A 20,839-nucleotide genomic window follows, 5' to 3' on the forward strand; every position below is an offset into this window, starting at 1 on the left:
CAAAAACAAAAACAAAAACAAAACAAACAAAAAAAAGCATTCCAGCATTTAATAAACATTGATGGAACCAGTAAAGTCCTGTGGGGTGTGCGTGTACAGCTGGGTGCAACAACCACACTTTTCTGTAATCAGTGAAAATAGCATGTACCACCTTCAAAACTTGTTTATTATTCTAGGCTGTTAGATTGTAAAATATTATTTTAAAAGCACTTATGACCATCTTATAAGTCAAATTTCTGCAGTTGTAATTGATGACTTAAAAACTTCAGAGAAAAACATAAGTGAATGATACATAACATTTTATTGTATAAACTACTAAAAAACTAGGAGACTAGCAAACTCAAAATCTTTTGTCAAGTTACAGTTTATTTTGTAATGCATAAAATGTTTCCTTACAAACTGTCTTCTTTTTCTCAGTAAGAGTACATATTCAGAGATGGAGATTATTTTATAACATGGAAAGTGATTATACGAAAAAACTCTAGAGGACCTCAGGAAACTGACAGTAAAACAGTACAAGCCATTTAGGGTAGAATACTGTATTTGTGTCTTTTATTAGAGAGCATAGCAAGATGTGTTTTGAAATATACATATTTTCTTGTAGTGGAATCTTTAGTAAATTATCTTGCATTTCCCATAATTTTCTAGCATCCACCTGAATGATTATGGATGACAAAGATTTGCACCCCAGAGCACCCCAATGGTAAGCACCTTTTCTTCTCCCAAGAGTGGTCTTGGGGCAGTTTTCTACTGATGTTGGTGATGAGTCAAGTTTCCCTTAAGTCTTCAAACGATGTATATCTATTAATTCCATCCCATCACAACATGAGCAACAAGGAGGTAGCACATCCCAACTGTGCAGGAGACAACCATCATTGGGAAGCCCAACCTGAAACACAAAGAGAAGTGGATTTTGGTGTCTGGTGCCTGGCAAGTACTGTGACTTCTAGACTCATTATTACATATGTCATTACATTATTATATTTGTCATACTTAGAAGCTTTGTGTATCCACAAAGTCTATTTATTTCTTATTTCTAGAAATTGAACACTTGGTTTTAGCCTAGATGATATGGATGGATGCCTGCATGCATATGGCATTTTATTGAGAGCTTCATACAATTTTTGCAAATTTTCATTGACATTTTATAGCCTCAAATATTTCAACTCTAACATTAAAATGTTAGTCTTGATAATGACACTTAACAACTGTCAATGTCATGTAAGTGGACCATTTTTTAAGTCCCTGCATCATCTTCCAATTGTCCTTCTGAGAAAACTGGTTTCCTAGAAAGGTCATATTCCCTTAGACTCCTGAAGTTACTAACACTTAAAACTGAAGAGAGCTTCAGAGGTAGGAGTGGAAAATAATCTCTTGTCTTAGGAAGGGAAGAGGAAAGAATGGGGATTTCTTCTGTATTTAGTGAAGTGGAAGATGTAAGTATAGGTATGTACAAATACAAAAGAAGTCATGAAATGATGAAAGTTTCCCTCATTATATTCCTCCCACAATGTATTTGTGTTCCCACAAGTTCCTCTTCTGTCTAACAAATCCCAATCAATTCCCATATCACATTTAGAATTCATGCTTTGAAGCCATTACTTCGTGCTTCATTGCCATTTAGGGAAGTCACTGCAAAGATTAAAATTTTAATCCCCAAAAGGTTTAAAAACTCACTGGCAAGAGTCCAGTGTGTGGTAATGATAGTAATGATTACAACATCCTTCCTTCCCTTGACCATGAGCATGGGGAGTGGCTACTCAGAAAGAGCCACAGCAAGGCTCTTTCTACGAAGCTGTAACTTAAACACAGAAATTGCATCCACAAGTGAAATAGTTCCTTATTTACTTTTTATGGACAACAAATATTGTTATTTTTTAATAGTTTATTGTCAGTATGGTTTCCATATAAAACCCAGTACTCATCCCTACAAGGGTTCTCCTACATGCGCATCACCCCCCTTTCCCTCTCCCCCACCCTCATCAGCCCTCAGTTTGTTCTCGGCATTCAAGAGTCTCTCAGGGTTTGCCTCCCTCTCTCTCCCCAACTATTTTTCCCCTTCTTCATCCCCCATGGTCCTCCGTTAAGTTCCTCCTAATCCACCTATACGTGCAAACATATGGTATCTGTCCTTCTCTGCCTGACTTATTTCGCTCAGCATAAGACCCTCAAGGTCCCTCCTTGTTGCTACACATGACCAGATTTCATTGTTTCTCATTGCCATGTAGTATTCCATTGTATAGATAAAACACATCTTGATCCATTCGTCTGTTGATGGACACCTAGGCTCTTCCCATGTTTTCATTATTGTTGAGAGTGCTGCTATGAACATTGGGGTACATGCGCTCCTATGCATCAGCACTCATGTATCCCTTGGGTAAATTCCTAGCAGTGCTACTGCCGGGTCATAGAGGAGTTCAATTTTTAATTTTTTGAGGAACCTCCATACTGTTTTCCAGAGAGGCTCCACCATTTTACATTCCCACCAACAGTGTAGGAGGGTGCCCGTTTCTACACATTCTCACCAGCATCTATAGTTTCCTGACTTGTTCATTTTAGCCACTCTGACTGGCATGAGATGGTATCTCAGTGTGGTTTTAATTTGTATTTTCTTTTTTTAAAAAAAATTGTTGCAGACGAAATGACACAAAGGACAAGACACACACAAAAGACAGACACAGACACAACTCCGGCCGGAGGAACAATTCTACGCAAGCCCCTCTTGCGGTTTATTTTATACCCCGGTAACTGGATACAAACTGAAATCTACAAGATGCATTCCTTCACCAATTAAGGGCAAGTAGCCAAACACATTTCAAGGACAGGGGGGAGCAAAGGGAGGAAGGGACCACAACATGTTTACTAAGAGGCCTGCTCACAATTCCAGCCTTCTCCTTACTTCTAAGGAGGGCATGTTCTCTCATTTGCGAGCGGACCATTAAACTTGGATATTGTGTGCAGGCCTCCTGGCAGAGCATCCTGTTTGCAGGCATGCTTTGCCCAGGCAGGGAGCCCAGTGTGCAGGCACATCCCCGCGTCCCTAACCACGCTTTCTTGTGGTCACTGTCGGGCTCCCACAAAAAATAGTTTATTGTCATGTTGGTTTCCATATAACACCCAGTGCTTATCCCCACAAGTGTCCTCCTCCATTCCCATCACCTCACTTCCCCTTCCCCCAACCCCCATCAGCCCTCAGTTTGTACTCAGCATTCAAGCGTCTCTCATTGTTGATTTGTATTTTCTGATGATGAGGAATGCTGAGCATCATTTCATGTGTCTGTTGGCCATCTGGATGTCCTCTTTGGAGAAGTGTCTGTTCATTTCTTCTACCACTTTCTTCACTGGATTATCAGTTTTTCGGGTGTGGAGTTTGATGAGTTCCTTATAGATTTTGGATACTAGCCGTTTATCTGTTATGTCATTTGCAACAATCTTTTCCCATTCGGTCGGTTGCCTATTAGTTTTATTGGCTGTTTCCTTTGCCGTGCAGAAGCTTTTTATCTTGATGAGGTCCCAGGAGTTCATTTTTGCTCTTGATTCCCTTGCCTTTGGGGATGTGTCAAGTAAGAAATTGCAGCGTTTGAGATCAAGGAGGCTGTTTCCCTCTAGGGTTTTGATGGTTTCCTGTCTCACACACAGGTCCCTCATCATTTTGAGTTTATTTTTATGTGTGGTGTGACAAAATGATCTAGTTTCATTCTTCTGCATGTTACTATCCGGTTTTCCCAGCACCATCTGTTACATAGGCTGTCTGTTTTTCCATTGGATACTCTTTTCTTCTTTGTCAAAGATTAGTTGGCCATACATTTGTGGGTCCAATTCTGAGTTCTCTATTGTATTCAATTGGTCTATGTGTCTGTTTTTGTGCCAATACCATACTGTCTTGATGAAGACAGCTTTCTAGTAGAGGTTAAGTCTGGGATGGATGCTTCCCATTTTGGTTTTCTTCTTCAATATTAGTTGGGCCATTCAGGGTCTTTAGTGGTTCCATACAAATTTTAAGATAGTTTGTTCTAGTTTTGAGAAGAATGCTGGTGTAATTTTGATTGGGATTGCATTGAATGTGTAGAAAGCTTTGGGTAGTAATGACATTTTAACAGTATTTATACTTCGGATCCATTAGCTTGGAATGTTTTTCCATTTCTTTTTGTCTTCTTCCATTTACTTCATAAGTTTTCTATAGTTTACATCACACAGATCTCTTATATTTTTGGTTAGGTTTTTTAAATTTATTTTTATTTTTTATTTTTATTTTTTACAAATAGTTTATTGTCAAGTTGGTTTCCGTATAACACCCAGTGCTCATCCTCACAAGTGCCCTCCTCCATCCACATCTCCCCCCTTCCCCCCACACCCATCAGTATTTTTGGTTAGGTTTATTCCTAGGTAGTTTAAATTTTTTTGTGCATTTGTGAATGGGATCAATTTCTTGATTTCTCTTTCTGTTGCTTCATTGTTGGTGTATAAAAATGAAACTGATTTCTGTACATTGATTTTGTACCCTACAACTTTGCTGACTTCATGCATCAGACTAGTAGGCTTCTGGTGGAATCTGCCAGGTTTTCTATGTAGAGTATCATGCCATCTGCAAAAAGTGAAGGTCTGACTTCTTCTTTACCAATTCTAATGCCTTTCATTTTCTTTTGTTTTCTGATTGCTGATGCTAGGATATCTAGCACTTCCAACTTCCAACTCATCCCTGTCGTGTTCCTGATCTCAGGGGGAAAGTTCTCAGTTTTTCCCCAATAAGGATGATGTTAGCTGAAGTCTTCTCATAGATGGCTTTTATGATGTTTAAGTAAGTTCCTTCTATCCCAACTTTCTCGAGGGTCTTTATTAAGAAGGATGCTATATCTTATCAAATGCTTTTTCTGCATCTATCGACAAAATCATATGGTTTTTATCTTTTCTTTTGTTGATGTAATATATCACATTGATTTGTGAATATTGAACCACCTCTGTAACCCAGGATTGAATCCCACTTGTTCATCGTGGATAATTCTTTTTATGTGCTGTTGGATTCGATTTGCAAGTACCTTGTTGAGGACTTTTGTATCCGTATTCATCAAGGATATTGGACTGTAGTTCTCTTTTTTTGCTGGGTCTCTGTCTGGCTTGGGAATCGAACTGACCCTGGCTTTGTAAAATGAGTCCAGAAGTTTTCCTTCGATTTCTATTTTTTTGACTAGTTTGAGAAGAATGGGTATTAATTCTGTTTTACATGTCGGTAGAACTCCCCAGGGAAGCCATCTGGCCCAGGACTCATATTTGTTGGGAGATTTTTTATAACTGTTTCATTTTTTTCCCTAGTTATGGGTCTTTTCAGGTTTTCTATCTCTTACCATGAGAATTTTGGTAGTGAGTGTGTGTTTAGGAATTTGTCCATTTCTTCTAAGTTGTCCAAATTGTTGGCATATAATTTTTCATAGTATTCCCTGATAATTGTTTGTATTTCTGAGGGGTGGTTGTAAGAAATCCATTTTCATTCATGATTTTGTCTATTTTGGTGCTCTCTCTTTTCTTTTTAATAAGCCTGCTGGAGGTTTATCAATTTTGTTTATTTTCTCAAAAAACCAATTCTTGCTTTCATTGATCTGTTTAACTGTTTTGTTTTTTTTGGATTCTATATTGTTTATTTCTGCCCTGATATTTATTATTTCTCTTCTTCTGCTGGGTTTGGGGTGATCTTGTTGCTTTCCTTCTAGTTCCTTTAGGTGTGCAGTTAGATTTTGCACTTGAACTTTTTCTAATTTCTTGAAATAGGCCTGGAGTACAATGTACTTTCTTCTTAGGACTGTCTTTGCTGCATTGCATAGATTCTGGATTGTCGTATTCTCATTTTCATTTGTCTCCATATATTTTTAAATTTCTTCTTTAATTGCCTGATTGGCCCATTCGTTCTTTAGTGGGGTGTTCTTTAACCTCCATGTTTTTAGAGGTTTTCCAGACTTCTTCTTGTGATTGATTTCAAGTTTCATAGCATTGTGATCTGAAAGTGTGCATTGCATGATCTCGATTCTTTTGTATTTATTGAGGGCTGCTTTATGTTGTAGTATGCGATTATCTTGTAGAATGTGCCATACACACTTGAGAAGAAAGTGAATTCCATGGCCTCAGGATGTAGAGTTGTAAATATATATGTCAAATCCATCTGGTCCAATGTATCATTCAATTCCATTGTTTAGTGGTTTTCTGTCTAGTTGATCTATCCATTGCTGGAAGTGGAGTATTAAAGTCCCCTGCTATTAGCACATTCTTACCCATAAGATTGTTTTTTTTGCATGATTGGTTTATGTAATTAGCTTCTCCCGTATTTGGTGCATAGACATTTATAATTGGGGAGTCCCAAATACCACTACGAGTAGGGAAATAAAATTACCTATGTCTCAACAAGAAGACCAAGAGATACCATTCAAAGAACACTTCTTGAACGGACAGGTCCTGGACAGTCATAGAGCCATCTTTGTTACAGCAGCACTCGCAGGTGTGGAGGGCATAACAAGCTTTTAAAACTAACAAGAGATAGAAAGTTAACCAAAATGATGAAACGGAAGAACTCTCCTCTAAAGAAATTCCAGGAAGAAATGACAGCTAACGCACCGCTCCAAACAGATATAAACAACATGACTGAACAGGAATTTAGAATAATAGTCATGAAATTAATCGCTGGGCTTGAAAAAGGCATGTAAGACATCAGAGAAACTATTGCTACATAGACTACGGAGCTTAAAAATAGTTGTGATGAATTAAAAAAATGCTATAAATGAGATGCATAACAAAATGGAGGTGTCCAATGCACAGATGAAAGAAACAGAAAGGAGAATAAGTTATTTAGAAGACACAATTATAGAAAAAGAGGAAACTGAGAAAAAGAGAGATACACTGATCCAGGAACACGAAAGGAGAGTTCGAGAGCACAGTGATACAATCAAACAGAACAATATCCGTATCAAAGAAATTCCAGAAGACGAAGAGAGACGGAAAGGCGCTGAAGGAGTCCTTAAACAAATTATACCAGAGAACTTCCCCAGTCTGTGGAAGGAAACAGACATTGAAATCCGAGAGGCACAGAGAACTCCCCTCAGACATAACTTGAATTGATCTTCTGCATGACATATCATAGTGAAACTGGCAAAATATAAGGACAATGAGAGACTGTTGAAACCAACTAGGGAGAAAAGGGCCCTAACATACAAAGGGAGACCTATCAGAGTGGTGACAGACCTATCTACTGAAACTTGGTAGGCTAGAAAGGAATGGCAGGAAATCTTCAATGTGATGAACAGAAAAAATATGCAGCCAAGATTCCTCTATCCAGCAAGCCTGTCATTCAGAATAGAAGGAGAGATAAAAGTCTTTCCAAATAAACACAAAATGGAAAGAATTCGTCACCACTAAGCCAGCCTTACAAGAAATCCTGAGGGGGACGCTATGAGGGAAATGTTCCAAAGAGCGCAAGGTAACAGAGACACCACCACAAGCATGAATCCTACAAAAGACACAATGACTCTAAACCCATATTTTTCAATAATAACACTGAATGTAAATGGACTAAATGCCCCAATCAAAAGACATAGGGTAGCAGAATGGATAAGAAAAACAAAATCCATCTATTTGCTGTCTATAAGAAACTCATTTTAGACCTGAAGACACCTTCAGATTGAAAGTAAGGGGATGGAGAAATATCTATCATGCTACTATAAGTCAAACGAAACTGGAGTAGCTTTACTAGTATCAGACAAACTGGACTTTAAAGTAAAGGCAGTAACGAGGGGTGAAGTAGGGCATAATGTAATAATTACAGGGTCTATTCGTCAGGAAGAGCTAACAATAGCTCTTTAAATTCTAGACCAGAATTGGGCATTTCAAGAAGGTAGTAGCTTCTATTCTGGCCACATTTCTTTTACAAAACAGAAAACCGAAACAACAGATTTCAATAAAATAATCTAAATTTGAGATTTGTAAACTTTTTAAAAAATAGCTGAATATGTTTGCAATAGGTCAGTCCTGATAATATAATTCTGGAGAAATGCACCCCAAGAACTGTATCTGGTCAATTCCAGACATCATAGACATTATCACAAGCTTTCATACAAATGCAAAACCTCCCTTACACTGTGACAGATTGTATGGAACGGAGTCAGTGTCAAGTAAGATGCTGAATACTTCGACCTGGGTGCTAGGACACCTAACTATGTTCCAGAAGCAAATCTGCTTTGCCAAAGGCTAGAGTCCACAAAAATAAGACCTTATTCTTTATTCTTGGGGAGTCCAAGCCCAAAGGAGGTTCCTTGTAGATGGTTTTGCTGTGTTCTCAGCATCATATATGGTTACTGTTGTCTCAAGGATGGCACCAATCTTGAGAAGGAGCATCATCTAGAGGTTGGTGCAAACATTCAGACTCCATCAGGAAAACAATTGTTCATGCAGTGTCTAGACATTATGGAAATCCTTAAACAGTTGACCTCATCAATTGCTCACATCACCCATTGAGACTGATATAATCATATTCACTGTACAGACAGGATTTGGAAAAGGAAGCAGACTTCTTCAAGTTGCTTGGTTGATCTGCTGTGCTGTGGACAGACATTCAAACTCCCTCAGTCTAACTCTAGAGTGTATGCTTTTAATCACTAGGCTTCACTGTGGAATAGGTAAACCATACAATGACAATATAGCACTCAGAAATAAGTGGCTTATTGAACATCTAATATATGCGAAGGGCCTGATGTTGAGAATACAGATGTTGACATTTTCCAAACACAATAAGGCAGGTCATACATATTATCCCTATCTTATAGAAGAAGAAACTGAAGCTTAAATATATTAAAGAATTTGACAGAATTGCCGCCACTAAGATGCAGATGCTGTTTTGACATATTTTTCTGGCTTCAAAATCTACATGCATTCCCACCACAACATATTAGCTAAGGGCTCTGATCTTGTCCAGCTTCATGATGTTGCAAAAGTATTAAACATCTCCATACTGAATTTCTTCATCTTTGAAATGGGGGTAATAGTGATACCTACTTACTGAGGTTGTTATGAGAATTATGAGTTCACCCCTATAAATCCCTTAGACCAGTATCTGATCACATAATGAGTCACCAGAGCAGAGATTGACAAGAGATCCCTTTGTGTCCATTTAACAAGACAGTAAGCCTCAGAAAAGATGTCCAGGACTACAAGGGAGACATTTTAATATTCACTGAGCCTCAGGAGAATGGTTCAACCTAAGCCTATCCTAATACCACCTACAGTCTCCTAACATCACAGGGTACAAACTCCAGCCAACCAGCGGGAAGAAAGACAGAGACAAAAGCAGAAACAGAGAGAGACAGACAGAGATAGAGTCAGAAAGACAGGTAAGAAAGACAGAGGTGAGGGAAAGGAAAGGGGGAAGGGAGGGAGGCAAAGATGAGAGGAGGGAGGGAGGAAGAGACAGAAAAAAAAGAGAAGGGAATTTACATCAGAGGTCAGTTCTAATATTTTAGATTCTACCTTATCATCTGCTAGTTGTGTTATATAACATGCCAACAAAAAATAATACAAAGATATTTGCATGTACCATAAGATCCCTGAACCCATAAACATGTATACAGTAAGGATTCTATTAATGAAAAATGTGCTTTTATAGTCCAGAGAATTGGCCTAGGTAAATCACTCCTTTTTATAGATCAAGAAACAATAAAACTACAGCCCCCAGGCCAATACTGACCCACTGCCTGTTTTTGTAAATAAAGACTTATCGTAACACATTCTCTCCCATTCATTTACTTATCATCAATGGATGTTCTACCATCTAGGGTAGCTATGGCTGCCACACCAAAGTACATTTGAGTGTTGCAACAGAGACTATGTAGTCCATAAAGCCTGAAAGATTTATATCTGAACCCTTACAAAAAAATGTTGCCACCCCCTATAATAGAAAAAGACACTCTTTCCTGGAAAGGTGAAGAAACTTGTCATCTTCTTGTCAGCTCCGACTCAAAATGCAAGGTAGTCCCAGACCACTAGCCAATAGAAATATACTGTGAGCCACAATGTAATTACAAATTTCTAGTACCACATATTTTAAAAAAGTAAAAAGAAACCAGTGAAAATAAATTTAATAATATATTTTATTTAATCCAAAATATCCAAAATATTATTTTAACATATAATCAACATAAAATTTTAATGGAATATTTACATTGATTTTTTATACTAAATCTTTGAAATCCAGTGTGGGCTTTCCATTCACAGAACACCTTACTTTCACTTGCCACATTTCAAGACTCAATTGTGCCAAACTGACTAGGGGCTGTGTAGTCCAACACAGCTCTACGTGGCTCACAATATCTGGAGAAAGCATTTGAAAAGGTAGGTTTGTGACCTTGAGTTGATGCAAGGGATGCTGGCTCTACATGGAGCTTTCACAGAAGATATGCTGGAGTGAGGGATTTGTAGAGAAAAGAGGTTAAGGCAGATGGGCAGGGGTTCTGCCACCATCTGCATACATCTCCCCCAGGTCAGGTGAGCAAGCTCATCAAGGTGACCTTTTCTTATAGATTTTGGAAGTCACACATACATACAAAGAATACTCTAATGTTAGAGTCAAGACAAATGATGAAGGTATTCATTGGCAATTTGATGGTGGCACTGACAGCAGTGGCTACACACCTGAGTATCTGATGGGTAAAGATAAGGATGGGCAGCTCTGTCGAAACTTCTAAAACTGGCATGTTCCTTCTTGAAGTGAGCCCCTGCTGCTATTTCCTGTGGGAGTATTGTTAACTTGATTGGTGTTATAATGCTTCACTCACTGTCCATTGAAAAGAGATTTATTTGAAGTGAGGGCAGTAATGACTTCCTGTTACTGCCCGCAGTTCTCTGAATATACACATTTATGCTCCACATTTACCAAGAGCAGTTTCATTTCCCAGAAGATCCATTTGTCTTGCTTCCCAAGCCTCTCAGAAAACCAGTACCTTCACCAAAAGACTTAGGAATAGCATATTTGCTCAAAAACCAGCATCCCATTATGCTTTCATTTCCCTCTGGGATTATTTTCAATCCATTCTGGCTCCAACCATCACATTCTGTTACAGAAGACAAAAACACCTGAATGTCAAAGCACAAATCAAGATGCAAAATGTCAAATGGAGGCCCAGACAAATGCTGAATTTGATGTATTCAGTATTAGGTTAAAAATGCAACTGTGATGACATACAATACTCCAAGGAACAAAAACTTACAGATTGCTGGGAAACAAGCTGTCCCAGAACCATGCCATTTTCTATGGAGGTCAGGCACTGCACTGAGAACAAAGCTCTACACACTGAAGAGAGACCCGGTTTACAAAAGGAAATGTTTGCTAATGAAGTCTCCTACTTCAGTTTTAGACTGAAACCATTCTTCCTCTTTATTTTCGTTTTCAAAAGGTTTATAACACACCACTACTATAGATCTTAATCAAAAGCCATTTTTATGTTGCCTTACTTACAAAGGTAATGAATGTTTCTCAGTAGAATGACTTCTGCTTCTACAGAATCATGGAAGCTTATCACGGGGGTACACAGCTTGCCCCACTTTCTGTAGACCATGGGTACCTTCAGAGCCATGATCTTCAGCTCTTTAACCTGTCTTCAAGTCATACAAGGGCCCCAAGACAGGAATTTCTTTCTCATCCTCACCCTTCATTTGAAATTTGAACAGCTGCATGCCTCATCTCTTAGATCTCTCCAGGTGACAGTTAGCTAATCCTCTTCATCAAGAAAGGCAGAAGGAGCTTCCTGCGTCTTAGAAATAAAGGCCCTTCACTGTATTTCCCAGAGAGAGGAGTTCGTGGATGGGTAGAAAGTGATGATCTGGAAGGAGAGCTACAGAAGAAATAAGGAGTGTCCAACGGAGGAAAGGGTCTCCTGGTGTCTTCAGAGCTCTCCCCGTCAAGTTGCTTTGGTGACTAGCTGCCAGCAGCAGAATTCACGTGGCTAAAGACTTGAAAGGATGACAGAGGAACAGTGTAGAAATCATGGCAAGGAACAAAGCATCAAAGTGAAGAGGCAAAGCTTGGGAAGAAAAAGGCATCTGAGGATGAAATTCTAATAATTTGCCTTTTTTCCCATCAGAATATATTTTAGTTTGGGTGGTTTCCTTTTCATGCATTCAAGCTTATGATGTGTATCTACCATCTTTTTAGCAAGCAAAAGAGAAAGAATTTGAGAAAATTATGTTTTGGCATTTCTCCTGAGAAAAGGCATTTTCATTGCATACTTTGTGCCCACCTCTGCCATCTCCCTCTGTCCCTTGACCAGCACCAATACAATGGGCCATCTGTGGAGCTGGGACTCTCATCTCTCCTTCCATGATATCTGCACTCAGCCCTCCTCTCTCTTCCATGTTGAGGAAGCCCCTTTACCAGCTGAGGATCTCCACTGAACATAAATAGAAAGTCAGACAACCCTCCAGACAACTCTTCACCTGTTATGTGAAGACACTCTGTTATGCTCTGTCCAATACCTTTGCTAAATTTCCTGGCTCCTTCTCCCATGTTTGGAATGTGACCTTCCTTCTGATTTTTATTAATTAATTCCTTTATAGTTAACATACAGTGTTATGTTAGTTTTAGGTATACAATATAGTGATTCAACAATTCCATATATTACTCAGTATTCACCAAGATAAGTGTACTCTTAATCCCCTTCACCTATTTCATGCATCTCCCCTCTGTATAACAATCAGCTTATTCTCTATGTGGTTAAAAGTCTGGTTTTTGATTTGTATGTCTCTCTCTCTTTCTCTCATTTTTCCCTTTGTTCATTTTTTTCTGTTTCTCAAATTCCACATGAGTGAAATCATATGGTATTTGTCTTTTGCTGACTGGCTTATTTCACTTAGCATTATACTCTCTAGCTTCATCCATGTCATTGCAAATGGCAAGATTTCATTCTTTTTATGGCTGAATAATATTCTATCATATATGTATATATATAATATCTTCTTTATCCATTCATGTATTGATGGACACTTGGGCTGCTTTCATAAGGTAGCAATTGTAAATGATGCTACAATAAACAGGGATGCATGCATTCTTTCTGACTTCTTAAAGAATATCACAATTATCTAGGTGAAATACCAGTAACATTCCTCATCTTCATCCAGCAAGCCTTTATCTTTATCTTTGGCTTTTCCCTCTTTTGAGTGTTGGACTCAAACTCTGTACTGCATCTCTTTGGCTCTCCTCTAAGAAGATTCTCTACCAAGTGCCTTCTCCCATATCTTTAATGCCTCCTTTTGACAGGCTTCTTCTAGTCTATAAAAACCTGAAATTCTTCCCTTCTTACAATTAATTGATCCTCTCTTAAATGACTTAATTTCATTTACATTGAACTCTTTGTTGTGTAATATGTGGTTGATATAAAGAGAAATAATGGGCACTCCCTGCCTACAAAAATCCCACAGTGAAAGGGACAAATAGGAGATCAAATTTACAAAGCAATATAGTGAGTACTATCGAGAGGCTCATACTCAGGATTCTGAAGGGAAGCAATAAAAACAAGCCACACTTTCATTGGGTGGTGCCCAACTGGAAGACATAAGGGGCTGATCATAAAAAAGAAGATTTGTAAGAAAAATGACTTTTGAGTTTGGTGTTCAACAGAAAATAAGAATTTAACAGGCAAAGAAGAGAACGGGTATAGAAAATTTCAAAGAGAGGACCTATATGGTTCCACTATTTAAAATAACTTGGATTATTTATATTTTTCCAGAAAAAAACATTTATTTTAGAAAAATCCTTTTTACGTAATATTCAAATATAAATTTAATCTTTGCCTCTGTAGCTTTATTTCATTTTAATACATAATTTTTACTTTCATTCTTTTTCTTTGTTGATGCCAAAGTCTTGTCTATAATATGAAAAGTGTTAGGGTGCGTGGTGACTCTGACAGTTAAGTGTCCAACTCTTGATTTTGGCTCAGGTCATGATCTCAGTCATGAGATCAAACCCGCCACCCCCATCAGAATCCACACTGTGTGGAGTTTTTTTAATAAGAAGATTCTCTTTCTCTATCACCTCTTCTCCTCCCCTGTTCTATCTTTCTCTCTCTCAAAAAATTTTTTACAAAAAAAAATCACCTCTGTGTGTTTAGTTTTGTTTTTATTTAAAATCAAGTTGGTTGATATACAGTGTAATATTAGTTCCAGGTATAGAATTTAGTGATTCAACACTTACATACAATACCCAGTGCTCATCACAAATGTACTCCTTAATCCCCATTACCTATTTAATCCATCTCCCTACCTAACACCCCCCTGAAAACCATCAGTTTGTTCTCTATAGTTAAGAGTCTGGTTTTGGTTTTCCTCTCTCTTTCCCCCATGACTGTTTATTTTGTTTCTTAAATTATATATATGGGTGAAATTGTGGTATTTATCTTTCTCTGACTAACTTATCTCACTTAATACAATACTCTCTAGTTCCATCTATGTCTTTGCATATCGCAAGATTGCATTCTTTATGATGGCTGAATAATATTCCATTGTGTATATATACCACCTCTTCTTTTCTATTCATTAATCAGTGACCATTTGGGCTCTTTCTATAACTTGGCTATTGTTGATAATGCTGCTATAAATATTAGGGTGCATGTGTTCCTTTAAATCAGTTATTTTGTATTCTTTGAGTAAGTGCCTGGTAGTACAACTGCTGGACTATAGGGTTGCTCAATTTTTAATTTTTTATGGAAACTCCATAGTGTTTTCCAGAGTGGCTGCACCAGTTTTCTTTCCCATCAACAGTGCACCAGTGTTACCCTTTCTCCACATTGTCACCAATACGTGTTGTTTCCAGTGTTGTTAATTTTAGCCATTCTGACAAGTGTGGGGTGATATCTGATGGTGATTTTGACTTATACTTCCCTGATTATTAGTGATGTTTTGTCTATTTTTCATGTGTCTATTGGCCATCTGTATGTCTTATTTGGAAAAACGTCTGTTCATGTCTTTTTTTTTAATAAAGAGAGCTTTTTATTTTTTATTTTACTTTTTATACTTTTTATTTTTTACAAATAGTTTATTATCAAGTTGGTTTCCATATAACACCCAGTGCTCATCCCCACAAGCTCCCTTCTCCATGCCCATCTCCACCCTCCCCCACACACACCCATCAGTCCTCAGTTTGTTCTCAGCATTCAAGAGTCTCTCATGGTTTGCCTCTAAAGAGAGCTTTTTAATGTTTATTTATTTTTGAGAGAGAGAGAAAGAGACCACATGAGTGTGGAACAAGCAGAGAGAGGCAAACACAGAATCTGAAGCAGGCTCCAGGCTCTGAGCTGTCTGTACAGAGTTCCACACGGGGCTCAAACTCACAAACTGTGAGATCATGACCTGAACCGAAGTCAGATGCTTGACTGACTGAGCCACCCAGGTGTCCCTCTTTTGCCCATTTTTAAACTGGATTATTTGTTAGTTTGTTTGTTTTGGTTTTGAGTTTTATAAGTTCGTTATATATCTTGGTAACTAGTCCTTTATCAGATATGTCATTTGCATATATCTTCTCTCATTTCATTTTTAGTCTTCTAATTCAGTAAGTTTGACTTTGTGTTGCTTGACTCTTTCCTCCTACTTTCCTGTTTTATTTCATTTGTGTATTATTTTTCCTTAATTTAAATTAATTAAAATAACTAAGGCTGGATTTGACTCCCAAGTACAGCTCCAAGGCCTGCCTTGAATTTTACCGTGTTATTTCTTCTTTGGAGCTGAACAGCTGCTGGTATGTCATAGAAGTGAGGGGGGGCAAGCAAAGTCTGGTAGTGTGAATTGAATTTGCTACATATCCTCAACAAATACCCACTTCCATTAGGCTGATATTCCTATAAAATATTTTCTGCAGAGAAATTTAAAATAGAGTATATAAAGCAATGGCCAATGTCTAGTACTTTATAAATGCTCTTGAAATATTGTATATTACTTATCATTGTTTCTGTTACTACCACCACAAATTCTATTAATACAGTTACTTATTATTGTTGTTATTATTATCATTTTATTACTTCTTTTGATTTATCTTTTGTAAAGTGGATCACCTTTTTCCCCTTATTTTTAATTTACAATGCAATGCAAATCATTCATTGTAGCCACAGACTATGTCTTGTAAGCATTTGGTTATGGCTTAAAATACAATGAATTTTTGTAGCTGTTTTGTGGACTCTTGAAAAGAAGGCATATTTTCTATAGAAAATAAAGAGAACGGGGGATGGCAAGATGGCGGAGAAGGAAAGAGCTCTGTGCATTTTGCTCGCACACATCTCTCAAACAGAGAAGGCCTGAAGCCATAGGACACTGAACCACAGGAGTTTGGGAAGAAAAGAGACAAGAGGACACTGAGATGGCAACCTCATAAGTGCATGAGTGAGAACTGGAGAAGATAAAAACAGGCTGGGACCCAGAGACATGGAGGGAGGGGAAGGACCCCCCCTTCGTGGGGAGCTGCGGGGAGTCGAGGAGCAAGGAAAGAGTGGCTGAAACTGCTCATAGAACTCTTCCTAGAGAGAGAGAGGCAAACCATGAGAGACTCTTGAATGCTGACAAAAACTGAGGACTGATGGATGTCGGGGGGAGGAGGGATGGGCATGGAGGAGGGCACTTGTGGGGATGAGCACTGGGTGTTATGTGGAAACTAATTTGACAATAAACTATTTGTAAAAAAAAAAAAAAAAAAGAGAGAACTCTTTATGGAGAAGAGACTAACCTCGGCTGGGGAGGGAGAGTGATCTTAGTTCTAGGTGGGGTGCTGACTTTGAACTGGGTGCCCTGGTCCCAGGCGGGGCCAGGAGAAACTGCTCTGCTTCTTTTCCGGCTCAATCCCCAGTGGCGGAGAAGCGGCCAACCTGAAACTGCACCATTACTCTCCTGGCTCGACCTCCACTGAGGAAGCGGCCAGCCAGTAACCGTGCTGCTGCTCTCCCAGCTTGATCCACCTTGGCAGGGAAGCAGCCAACCTGCGGGACTGTATCAAAAAAGAGCAAAGCGCGAGGACTGGGACCAAGAAACGAGGTGGGGCTTGGGACATAGAACACGACCCACCATGGCTGCACCTGCAGCACAGGGAGACCGGATACAAAGGAGTGATATGCGGCACTTGGTTCCAGAGGGGACTGGGGCACCGCCATTTTACTCCCCACAACCACCACAGAGGGACCTCAGGGAGCGGCCATTGGACCGCAGTGGAGGCTAAGACCCGCCTACACCAAACCACCCCCATCCTGGATAGAGAGCTCCTTTTTTATTTATTTACTTTTTTCTGGAGCCTGGGGCAAGACCAGTATGGATGCACTGCCTTGATTAATTCTAAATCAATTCTTTTTATTCACATATAATTTCCTCTTGTCTCATTCATATCCCTCCCCTTTGCTGGACTGGGCACTCTGGTCATTGGTTTGCTTAAACAGTCACATTTAATCCTTTCTCTAGATGTATATTCTACACCTCCACCACTACCTCTCTATCTCTCTCTAGGGTAATCAGACTATATAGTTTCTCTAAGTAACATTATCTTCATTTCTTTCTCCTCACCTCCTACCATATTCTCTTTCTCTCTCTAAAGTAAGCCTCTTAGTCTCTCTGCCTGGTCATTGTCCAATTTCCCTTTCTCCCCACCCTGACTCTTCCATCAGCACTGCATACACCCTGCTGTCTATTTGTAGCTGGAATTCTGGCTTTATGATTTTAGACTTTCCTTTGCCTTTTGGGTTTGTTTGGGTCTTTTTACATTTTTCATGTATTTTCTTTTCTTCTTCTTCTTCTTCTGCTTCTGCTTCTGCTTCTGCTTCTGCTTCTCCTTCTTCTCTTTTCCTTTCTCCCTTTAGGTTTGCTCCTTTGTTGGATTTGTCTGTGTGTTTCCTTGCCTTTGTTCCCTGTTTGTCTGTTTTCTTTTCCAGGGCTAACTCAAGAAACAGGCCAAAGCACACATGGTGGAGAGTCACAAAACCACTATGAATAGGGAAATGAAATAACCAAACAATAAGAGAGACCAAGAGACAACATTAAAAGAACACTTCTTGAATGGACACACCCTAGACAGTAAATGAGCTGTATTTAACACAGCAGTACTTGTAGGTTCAGAGCACATAAAAAGCTTCGGAAACTAACAAGACAGAAAGCTAGCCAAAATGATGAAACAGAACTCTCCTGTAAAGAAATTCCAGGAAGAAATGACAGCTAAACAGCTGCTTAAAACAGATATAAGCAACATAACTGAACGAGAATTTAGAACAATAGTCAAAAAATTAATCGCTGGGCTTGAAAAAAGCATGGAATATATCAGAGAAGCTATTGTTACAAAGACTATGGACCTAAAAAATAGTTGTGATGAATTTAAAAATGCTATAATTGAGATGCATAGTAAAAGGGAGGTGTCCAATGCACGGATTGAAGAAACAGAAAGGGGAATATGTGAATGAAAAGACATAAGTATGGAAAAAGAGGAAGCTGAGAAAAAGCTACAAACTGATCTAGGAACACAAAAGGAGAGTTCGAGACCTCAGCGATACAATCAAATGGAACCATATATTAATCTTAGGAATTCCAAAAGAGGAAGAGAGAGGGAAAGGTGCTGAAGGACTCCTTGAACAAATTATACCAGAGAACTTCCCCGGTCTGGGGAAAGAAACAGATATTGAAATCCAAGAGGCACAGGAACTCCCCTCAGATGTAACTTGAATTGATCTTCTCCATGACATATTATAGTGAAACTGGCAAAATATAAGGACAAAGAGAGAACTCTTCAAGCAGCTTGGGATTAAAGAGCCCTAACGTACAGAGGGAGACCCAACAGAGCAGTTACAGACCATTCAACTGAAACTTGGCAGGCCAGAAAGGAATGGCGGGAAATCTTCAATGTGATGAAGAGAAAAAATATGCAGCCAAGAAACATCCAGCAAGTCTGTTATTTATTTATTTATTTATTTATTTATTTATTTATTTATTTTTACAAATAGTTTATTGTCAACCTGGTTTCCATATAAAACCCAGTGCTCATCCCCAGCGTGCCCTCCTACATGCCCATCACCCCTTTCCCCCCTACACCCATCAGTCCTCAGTTTGTTCTCAGCCTTCAAGAGTCTCTCATGGTTTGCTTCTCTCCCTTTCCCCCACCATTTCCCCCTTCTTCTCCCCCTTGTTCCTCAGCTAAGTTCCTCCTAATCCTCCTATACGTGCAAACATATGATATTTGTCCTTCTCTGCCTGACTTATTTCGCTCAGCATAACACCCTCAAGGTCCATCCATGTTGCTACACATGGCCAGATTTCATTGTTTCTCATTACCATGTAGTATTCCACGGTATAGATAAACCACATGTTCTTGATCCATTCGTCCATTGATGGACACTTAGGCTCTTTCCATGTTTCAGCAATTGTGGAGAGTGCTGCTATGAACATTGGGGTACATGTGCTCCTATGCATCAAAATTTCTGTATCCCTTGGGTAAATTCCTAGCAGTGCTATTGCTGGGTCCTAGGGGAGTTCTATTGTTAGTTTCCTGAGGAACCTCGACACTGTTTTCCAGAGGGGCTATACCAGTTTACATTCCCACCAACAGTGTAGGAGGGTGCCCATTTCTCCACATCCTCGCCAGCATCTAAAGGTCTCTGATTTGCTCATTTTAGCCACACTGACTGGCGTGAGGAGGTATCTCAGTGTGGTTTTGATTTGTATTTCCCTGATGAGGAGGGATGCTGAGCATCGTTTCATGTGTCTGTTGGCCAACTGGATGTCCTCTTTGGAGAAGTGTCTCTTCATATCTTCTGCCCATTTCTTTCCTGGGTTGCTTGTTTTCGGGTGTGGAGTTTGGTGAGTTCCTTATAGATTTTGGATATTAACCCTTTATGTGATATGTCATTTGCAATTATCTTATCCCATTCCGTTAGTTGCCGATTAGTTTTCTGGGTTGTTTCCTTTGCTGTGCAGAAGCTTATAATCTTGATGAGGTCCCAATTGTTTATTTTTGCTCTTGATTCCCTTGTTTTTGGGGATGTGTCAAGTAAGAAGTTCCTGGGGTGGAGGTCAAGGAGGTGGTTTCCTTCTTTCTCCTCTAGGATGTTGATAGTTTCCTGTCTCACTTTCAGATCCTTTATTCATTTTGAGTTTACTTTTGTGTATGGTTTGAGAAAATGATCTAGTTTCAATCTTCTGCATGTTCCTGTCCAGTTCTCCCAACACCATCTGTTAAAGAGACTGTCTTTTTTCCATTGGATACTCTTTCCTGCTTTGTCAAAGATTAGTTGGCTGTATACCTTTAAGCCCAGCTCTGAGTTTTCAATTTGATTCCATTGGTCTATGTGTCTGTTTTGTGCCAATACCATACAGTCTTGATGATGACAGCTTTGTAGTAGAAGCTAAAGTCTGGAATGGTGATACCTCCCGTTTTGGTTTTATTTTTCAGTATTACTTTGGCTATTCGGGGTCTTTTGTGGTTCCATACAAATTTTAGGATAGTTGGTTCTAGTTTTGAGAAGTATGCTGGTGCAATGTTGATTGGAATTGCATTGAATGTGTAGATTGCTCTGGGTAATAATGACATTTTAACTATATTTATTCTTCCTATCCATGAGCATGGAGTGTTTTTCTATTTCTTTAGGTCTTCTTTATTTTTTTTCATAAATTTTCTATAGTTTTCATCACACAGATCTCTTGTATCTTTGGTTAGGTTTATTCCGAGGTATTTTATGGTTTTTTGTGCAATTGTGAATGGGATCAGTTTCTTGATTTCTCTTTCTGTTGCTTCATTGTTGGTGTATAAAAATGCAACCGATTTCTGTACGTTGATTTTGTACCCTGCAACTTGGCTGAATTCTTG

At 38.9% G+C, this 20,839-nt stretch overlaps 1 protein-coding gene across 1 annotated transcript in view; it reads right to left on the reverse strand.

Moving 5' to 3' along the window:
- Positions 1–412: 412 nt before the first annotated feature.
- Positions 413–20,839, reverse strand: part of LOC120225189 (P protein-like) — a 199,918-nt gene continuing 179,491 nt past the window's right edge. Inside the window, exon 6 of the mRNA XM_039223450.1 lies at positions 413–889. Coding sequence (XP_039079381.1) covers positions 805–889 — 85 coding nt within the window. The 3' untranslated portion in view covers positions 413–804. The remainder of the gene's footprint in view (positions 890–20,839) is intronic.

The sequence above is a fragment of the Hyaena hyaena genome, unplaced genomic scaffold (genome assembly GCF_003009895.1).
Source record: "Hyaena hyaena isolate Hyena2069 unplaced genomic scaffold, ASM300989v1 scaffold_1375, whole genome shotgun sequence".
Lineage (NCBI taxonomy): Eukaryota > Metazoa > Chordata > Mammalia > Carnivora > Hyaenidae > Hyaena > Hyaena hyaena.